General features: G+C 41.2%; 1 protein-coding gene and 1 non-coding gene across 2 annotated transcripts in view; one reads left to right on the forward strand and one right to left on the reverse strand.

Moving 5' to 3' along the window:
- The window catches only part of LOC145404600 (uncharacterized), a 135,563-nt gene extending 127,964 nt beyond the window's left edge, over positions 1 to 7,599 (forward strand). The window contains exon 10 of the mRNA XM_080276118.1: positions 7,194 to 7,599. Coding sequence (XP_080132244.1) covers positions 7,194 to 7,230 — 37 coding nt within the window. The 3' untranslated portion in view covers positions 7,231 to 7,599. The remainder of the gene's footprint in view (positions 1 to 7,193) is intronic.
- Positions 4,272 to 4,390, reverse strand: LOC145404761 (5S ribosomal RNA). Its single transcript, XR_013898218.1, has one exon. It is a non-coding gene; the product is annotated as a 5S ribosomal RNA (ribosomal RNA).
- Positions 7,600 to 9,395: the final 1,796 nt, after the last annotated feature.

Genomic DNA, 9,395 nt, shown 5'->3' on the forward strand with positions numbered 1-9,395 from the left:
AGTAGTAGTTGTTCCCTAGGCAGCCTGGCCGAACAGCCCCGAGTCCCTTAGGAAGGCCATGGCCGAGACCGGGCTTTTCCACAGCGCTCTCAAAGAGTGTATGTTGTGTTGTTGGCATAGGTGATTGTGTGCAATGCAGTCTTCCATAATGTGCTTAATAGTATGGGGTGCTGTGTTGCATCCTGGACAGGCATCAGTGACGGAGTCATCCAACCTCTTCTGGTAGCTTAAGAGGGCTGGATGGTGCCCACATCTCAGCCTGGCCAGGTGGACCCTGTCTTCGTGAGGAAGATAGGATTCAGAAGGGTGGATGTCAGGAGGCCGTGCATGCAGCTGTGTGTTGTCTTTAAGTGACTGAATGGAGCGGCGAGTGATCTGAGTGTGGATATGCTTCTGGAAGCTGGTCTGAGGTGGGCAAGGGGGGAGAGATGACAGTATTTGTGTATGGTATCGTGTGCTGGGTGTTGTTTTGACGTTCGTTGGTTTGGGTGGATGTGCTGCCATGTACTGTAATGGATGTTGTGGGTTTGTGGAGGCTGCAGCAAGAAACTGGGTGCCTCTCATGTCTAGGTGATCCTTGACTTTGTTGGTTTCCTGATGTATGTGGTCTGTGGGTGTAGTAGCTGTGCAGCCTGTGATAATTTTTAGGGCCTTGTTCTGTATGGTCTGTAGAGTGTTGTAGTGTGTTTTGGTGAGGTTAGAAGCCCAGGCAGGGTTTGCATAATTCATCACTGAACGTATGCAGGCAGTTAAATCCACTGATGGTTTTGGGACAACTCGCCGTCACAGCAATAACAAGACAGTTTGCTGTCAGGACAATTCGCACCCTGGATGATTCCTTGCCATTCTATAAATATACTTATTATTGATTAATTGATACTGTAGTAACTAATTTTCAGGGTGATCTATCAAAGTCTGTGTTCATTCAATAGTGTAGGCCTTGGATATCATTCATAAGTTGCACTTTTAGACACTAGTTAACTTGTTTCTGCCTCATAGTAGTTGACTTTGAATTGTATTCCAGTGTCACCCATAGCTGTCTTCATGAATTTCCATTGGTACTACAATATCATGGGTATATTTTAAAACGACTTTGAAGAGTTAAAAGTGTTAAAAATTTGCTAAATAAATTGATATGTAAATAAACGACGGGGAATCGTCTATATTTGGACGGCGAATTGTGCTTTTACAATACGTGCATATTATTATCAACCCTGGAGTTACTCCCTCTGATTGGATTTACCTGCCTCCAACTGCTGTTTTCAACACTGCATTACTGGTGAGCATCTCTTAATTTACCATTTGCAGTTTGTGTCATAAGTACAACATTATTAAGTACAGTAATCCCGCATATTTCGCGGTAGTTACGTTCTTGTAACCCCCGCGAAAAGTCAATTCCGCGAATACTCTATTAACAATTGAAAACTTGCACTTGTGTCCACCATGCTGCCCATAACACAGTCCATGTCCATACTGATTGCGAGACAATTCGCCGTCAAACAATTCCCCGTCAAAACATGGACGATTCCCCTTCAGAACAATTCGCACCCTGGACGATTCCCCGCCATTCTATAAATATACTAATCAATACTTTCATCAATATACTTATTATTAATTAATCAATACTTTGATAACTATATTTCAGGGGGATCCAGCAGTCTATGTTCAGTAGCGTAGGTTCTGGATATTATTTATTAGTTGCACCTTTAGTCAATAATTAACTTGTTTCTTCCTCGCTGTAGTCGCCTTTGAATTATATTCTAGCGTCACCCATAGCTATCTTCATTAATGAAGGCGAATTGTTTTGTGTTTGTTGTGACTGCGAATTGTCCCGAAACCTCCATACTCATCCCGAAATACCTTCTTAAAAGATTGAAAGCACATACTCCATTATGAAGGAAAAACGTAAACACCGTACTGTAATACACAATTATCTACACATTTATTAACAAAACAGTACAAAATAAAAAGATGCATTAACTGGTGATAGCAAACACTCCCACGGTCGTTTCTTAGCTTGTCCAGTAACACAATTTTCTCTGCTAAGGTCATAACTTGATCGTTTTGTTACTTTGGAGTTCTTACTAATTGTATTATTAGCCCTTGGTGAGGCTGGCTTACGTCCTGGGGCCATGTGGAAAGCAAGTGGGAGGCAAGAGGCTCATATCATAGTGTGGTTACAACCACAACAGCCACCTAAGGCAGTCAGGCGTGGACTGAAGAATGCGGGACAGAGAGCAGTGTTGCCATATCCAAACAACGAAATTATGCTAGGGCAATGAAAAAATTATGCTAGATTGAGCATATTTGTTCCAAGTAAAAAATGAATTATACTAACTTGAAGCTAAATGATAAAATTCTATACATATTCGTGCAACATATTAATTATGTATTGTTTACTATGAAAATATTAAAATGAACCTACATACAGTAAGAGGATAAATATCGGTATCTACCCATACTGCTTTTTCCCACGAAACTTACGTTTTTCTGATGGATTTTGATGTGATTCGTTCGATTTTGAGCATCGTTTCCGTCGGAAATAACGAGATTTTGAGTTATGACCCCCCCCATCCCCCTGAAATAATGAGGGATCTTTGGGGAATCGGGGGTTATAGGGAGGGGGGAAAACACAGAAAATGGTCATTTCCGACTGAAATGAAGATGAAAATCGAATGAATCATACCAAAATCCATCGGAAAAACCTAGGTTTCATGGGTAAAGTACAAAGCTCAAACTTATCCTAACCTAACCTAACCGAACCAAACCGAACCTAACCTAAAACCTAACCTAACCTAACCTAATCCAACCTAACCTAACCTAACCTAACCTAATCCAACCCAACCAAGCCCAAACTGAAAGTAACCAATTATTCAAACATCTTCTTACCTTGGTCCTCTCTCTCTCTCTCTCTCTCTCTCTCTCTCTCTCTCTCTCTCTGATTTGTAGCTTTTATAAAATTATTCTAAAAATATTCCATTCCATTCAAAATTATGCTAGAATGATTCTAAAACTTCTAATATGTTAAAAAATATTCCAGACTCGAAAATTTGATCAAAATTATGCTAAAAGAATAAAATTATGCTAGATATGGTAACACTGGCAGAGGGGCCACGGGAAAGGGACAGAGGGTGGCGTGAGTTTACCGCGCTACAATTGGAAACTGCGGGAATTTCATTTTTTTTTTTTTTTCTGTATATTCAAGGATATTTTTGTTGAACTTATTAATGCTAAGAAAATCCGCGAGAGGGCAAAACCGTAGACAAAAAATCCGCAAAAAATGCGGGATTACTGTAAAAAATTTGTGTAATACATAATGTTATTATGTGCCATATTGTATTATGAAGGAATGAAAAGTGATCCATTCGGTAGAATTTCAGTTTAAGCATGAAATTGAGTGTCTTAGGGGTCCCACCCAAAAATCCAAAAAATCTGATAATCAGAATGATTCTTGGTCCACTGCCATTCGGATTAATGGACTTTTACTGTATTCCCCTGTACAAAGGAAAAAGGGACAATGAAGTGTGTGGTAATCATAGGGGCATTTGTCTTCTTAGTGTAATGGCAAAGAGGATGCTTATTGACAGAGTTAGGGAAATAACAGAGGAATTAGTTGGAGAAGAACAGGGGTTTTAGGAAGGGAAGAGGTTGTACAGACAAGATATTCATCCTTAGGTCTTTAGTGGAAAAGTTTCTAGAGAAGGGAAAGAAGTTGTATGCAACCTTCATGGATTTGGAGAAAGCAAATGACAGAGTGGGTAGACAAGGAATGTGGAAAATATTAATACTGTATGGAGTATATGGGAAGTTGCTGAATGCTGTGAAGAGTATGTATGAGGGGGCTAAGGATGCAGTGCATGTGGATAGTGAACTGAGTGAATCTTTCTATCTGAATGTTGGATTGAAACAGGGATGTGTCCTGTCTCCATGGTTGTTCATTCTGAATATGGATGGGGCTATAAAAGATCTAAGAATGAATATCTGATCTACACAACCTCCTCCCTTCCTAAAACCTCCCTGTTCTTCTCCAACTAATTCCTCTGTTATTTCCCTAACTCTGTCAATAAATATCCTACAATATACTTTTCCTATTACACTAAGAAGACAAATGCCCCTATGATTCCCACACACTTCATTTTCCCCATTCCCTTTGTTCATCATTCATTCATTGCCAGACGCCATGTATCCCAGACGGGGTGGCCAAGGGCTTAGAGTTAATTGTTTTACAGGGAGGGGCACTAATCCTCCACCAACCCCACTTGACGTAGGGATGCCAACAGCATCTGGTGTTCCCAGGCGGTCACCCATCCAAGTACTAACCAGACCCAACGTTGCTTAACTCCGCTGATCGAACGGGAAGCGGTGTACTCAACGTGGTATGGCCGTTGGCTTTGTACAGGGGAATAATTATACCTGACTTCCAATCCTCCGTGACTTAACCTTCCTCCCAGGCCAGCTGCACATCTTCCACATCCATTCTGCTACTATCTCCCCCATGCTTCAGCATTTCACTGCACACTCCATCACTTCCTAGGGCTTTCCCTGTTTTGACTTTCTTCATTGCTTCCACAACTTCCATCCTACTGATTTCTTCCTCTCTTCTCACATCCCTACTTCTCCTAGCCATTCCCCAACCACCTATACTTGCATTACTTTCATTCTTTATGTTCAACAATTCCTGAAAGTGTTCTCTCCATCTACTCACTTTTCTCCCTTCTCCACTATCAATCTACCATTTTATCTCTCAAACTCTTATTAACTTCTTTATCAGCCTGTCTAACTCTCTTTATCTCTTTCCAGAACATTCTCTTTCATTTGCTCCACTTTACACTGAAATTCCTTCCAAATTCCTCATCCACTCAATTCTTACTCTCTCTTATTAATCTCACTCCTCTCTTCCTTTCTACATATAACTCCCTCTTCCGTCTCTCAGCTTCCTCCACGCCCCCGTTTATCATCCACGCACTATATGCTTTCTTCTTCTGGGCCACAGCCTGTCTCACCTCTTTATTCCACCATGATATTCCTTGCACCCCCTTTTGTCTTCTCTTCACCCGACACACCATGTCATGTGCTGCACAGATTTCATCTGTGAATATCATGCACACACCTTCCACATCCCCCATCTGCACCAAGTAATATTTACTCAATTGCTCCTCCACTTCTCATGTATATTCTGCCTTCTGTTGCATCCTCTTGCAACCTTTCTACCCTCCTTGCATGAACTACTTCCTCCTGTCCATCCCTTCTTCTGTTCCTCCATTTCATATGAACACTGATTTTCACCACCGCCATGTGGTGGTCAGAGTACATTCATCCAGCCTCTATATGCTCTTGCATCCATTACATACCTTCTCGTTCTATCATCCACACACACATTATCAGTCATTGCCTTCTGTACTTTCAGTTCACCACCCACCCTTCTCATCACTCACCACTTGTACATGTGGATCATTTGGTTTCTAAGGAGGGTATTGGCTATCACCAACCTCCTCTCTGCACAAATGTCCGCAAGAACACTGCAATTCTCATCTATTTCTGCAGGCACACCCCACTTACCAACAACTTCCACCATCACATTACCTTACTTTTCCATTTGTATCTCCAATCAAAAACACTCGCTCATTCCTTTCAAACTATTCCTTGCATTCTTCCACATTTATCAAAAACTCTTCTTTCACTTTGCTTGCATGATCTTGGTTTGGTGCATACAAACACACCATTGCCCATATTTGTAGTCCAGCTTTCAATCTTGCCCACATATTCCTTGAGCCAACTGATCCATACTCTCTTATACTCTCCTTCCATCTCTTGCACACAACAATGCACTCTCATTCTTTTGCCCTCTCATTCACACTCACTCCTTCGCATATATCCTATCCATACTCCCATTCTCTCACACTCTCACCTCTCCATTTAGTCTCGGTTATTCCACATATTGTACATTCACTTTTGCACCCTCAAGTACCTGGACAGTCTCTCTCTCTCTTTCACCTTATCATTCACACCCCTTATATTCCATGTCACAATCCGTACCATGTCCTTTGTTTGGTCCCAAGTTGTTACCTGTTGGTCAGTCCTGGTCCAAGGCTTCTCGTTCGTATATTTAGTTAGTTGTTTACTGGGGAGGGGCACTAACACTCCACCAACCCACTTTTTGTCACTTAGGGAATACGTGTTGGTTGGTTATAGGGTTACCTCCCAGCTTTGTCAATGATTTCCTGGTTTACAGGAAATCATTTGGCTTGCCACAACATGACCACACTCTCTTCAGCAACATCCCACCTCCAGACACTCCAAAACTAGCAGTGAAGCAACACATCTTTACTCATGTCATGTGCTAGGAATACAAAACCTTGATCAGAACACTTAAACTACAAGTCTCCCACTCGCAGTATCCACTCATCAGAGGTATTGTTAAGTAGAGTAGATCAGGTTTGCCTAGCCAGACTTAGATAAGGACATCACCCAGTTCTTCTCAGATGACACATGCCCCACTTGCAGAATGAGCCTACACAACATAACACACATTATGAAATGCTGCACTGCACATGGCACACTAAGAAGCAGACAGAAAACCTATGTGACCACCCCATATGGATGGTTGCTTGCCTGCGATCGATGGATCTTCTGGGCCAAGCATGACTGGGGTAGAGCAACAACACCGGTAGTTGTCTTTGTTCTGCAAGGGTTACCGTAATCTGTTTTAGAATTCTATATTTGAGGTCAGTGCATAATGGGGACAGGTGTGAGAACATAACAGATTTGTATGAAGTCTTTTTCACATTGAGGATACTCATGCTGTTTATTGTGTTATACTGTAGACACTTATTATTATTTTATAATACTCTGAACTACAGCATGGTTTCCATCACCTTCTTTGATTTCTTTTATCTATTAAATCCAGAGTAGATTACAGATTAATTGCCATAAAGTTCCAGTAAAGTGCTACAGTACTTACAGAAATGATTTGCTAGTTTTCTTCCAATTTGCAGTACAGGTTGTAAGGTGAAAAAATGCAATATTTTGGAACTCAGCTTTGACCCACACAGTAGTGAGGACTGTTTGTATTTGCTAAAACTGAAGGGAACTCCACTGTATGTGAGAATTTTAATTGTAACTTTAAAAATAATAATACTATAATTTTTAAAATTCATACCCTATAAAGGAAAAAAATTGACATTTTCTTGCAGTGATGTGCCGGCAAAGAGTTGGACATCTGTAAGTTGATGGCTAGGGAAGGAGGGAGGATGAGAAGCTGGGACCCTCAAGCCATGTCTGTCATTGTAACAGCTGTACCATACTGAAGACAGAGAAGGTGGGAGGACAGGATGGAAGATGAGAGTGATGAGGCTCATGATTCCACCCACACACCATTGCACGATTCCTGACCCAATCTTTAGGTGGAAACAAGGTCAGGATGATGATTTTGATGATATACCAATATGAAGTGTTCAGGACCAGTGTTGGGCAGCCTTGGCTCATACTTGGGTAGCCTATTTATAATACACATTTTTTTTGCATTCTGAGTTTAACTAAACCTTTGGAAGGACCAGAGAAGTGAACATGGAAGTAAAGTTGTTGCATGACAGCAATGTAATTCCCACACTAACATATGAAAGTTATGCTTGGACTTTGCTGAAAGGACAGAAATCAAGAGTGGGTGAAAATGAGTTGTCTGAGAGGTGATTGTGGAGTTATGTGGGGAGACAGTAAGGTAAATAAGTCTGGGAGCATTGTGGTGTTAATGTAGGTGTGCAGGAATGTGTTTGTAGTACCCAGAGATGGCTTAGCCATGGAAAGTGGGTGAAAGAGTGAGATTTTGATTAGGAGTGTATGTGTAAGTGTGGAGAAAGAAATAGGGAACAGGAGAATGTACGAGGTACTGTAGGTGGGGGGATAGGGTGGAGAGGGATGTGAATGAGAAGATGGGACAACATGAAGGCAATTTTTCTGTGGCCATCTCTTACCGAATTAAGGTGTCCAACAATAGATAGACAGATAGTTTGACTGATGGTAGGAGATCAAGAGGAAGCACTGAGATGGAAGGAGGGAGTGGAGGAGGGACATGAGGGATAGAGACCTGATGGAGGAAGATGAAGAGGACAAAAGGAAGTGGTGCCAACTCATCTGAGTAGCTGACCCCTCATGTTGGGAAAACGATGGAGAAGAATACTTTTTATTACCTATACGTCCTGGCGGCAAAACAGTCAGAATGTCCCACTTGGAGTGACTGCCTTGCATAGGTAAAATCTCCAGGAGGTGACATGCATTTTTTTTATCATGTTATACCATAAGGTGGGGTAGGCTGGTCATTTTACCCTCGAATGTATTGGGCTATAGTAGCCTAGCCTTGGGCCACTGCACCTCAAAAAATGATAGTATAGGATTTTTTATTTTTATTTTTACTGTATTGCAAGGTCTGTTCAGAAAGTTTACGACCTCATTTTTTTTCTCACCAACCAGTTGGAGGGTAGAGGCGGGGTTTTGTGTAGCGCACTTAAGGATCTTCGTGCACATGCATGATTAATGGCAGCTGCCACGAGTGACTCAGTGGTTGTCAATCAGCCTGTGTTCATGGTTGCAGGGCCATGCATGTGGGGGGGGGGGGAGGTTTGAGGGTTTAACCTCCCTCCATTGGGAAAGAATAAAAAATTTGAATAAAGATAATACCAAAAACGCAACTCATTAAATCAATTAAATCCTGTTAAGAATGTTACAAGATAGAAAAATAGTAGAGAAAGAGTGAAAAAGTTCTACAAAATATAAGGAAGAATGAATAGGAGTGTTCACAAGCTTTCAAAAGTTCCCAATCTTCACCTGATAACTCCATTTTAAAAATAAAATCACAGTCAACTAAACTATTGTTTTGTGTCTGCTTTATCACTGTGAGTAAACTATGTTATGAAAAAATAGTTTTTTTTTTTTCTTAACCCTCACCCCCTTCAAAAATCATAGGCATGGCTCTGCACGGTCATGCTCCTTATGCTTGTCATGTTCCCACACTTGTTACCATGACTGAAAAAGTCAAACAACATTACTGCATAAAATTCGGCCAAAAGCTAGGTGAAACCCAAGTAAAAATTACAGTATCAGGAAGATCCAGCATGTTTTTAGGAATGAAACCTTGGGGGTAACGCAAATAAAGGAGTGGTACAATCGCTTAAAAAATGGCCGAATGTCAGTCGAGAGTGATCCACATCCTGAGAGGCCATTAACAAGCAAAAGTTCTGAAAATGTGAAGAAAGTCTGTGATTTGGTCATGGGAAGTCATTGATTGACTCTCAGAGAAACTGCTAGTGAAATTGAAATCAGCAGTGCATCAGCACACCAAATTTTTATGGATGATTTGGGCATGTGAAGAGTTGCTGCCAAGTACATTCCAAATGTCCTTT

Source organism: Coenobita brevimanus, chromosome 64, assembly GCF_032717465.1.
Source record: "Coenobita brevimanus isolate Jiangsu-jjx chromosome 64, ASM3271746v2, whole genome shotgun sequence".
NCBI lineage: Eukaryota > Metazoa > Arthropoda > Malacostraca > Decapoda > Coenobitidae > Coenobita > Coenobita brevimanus.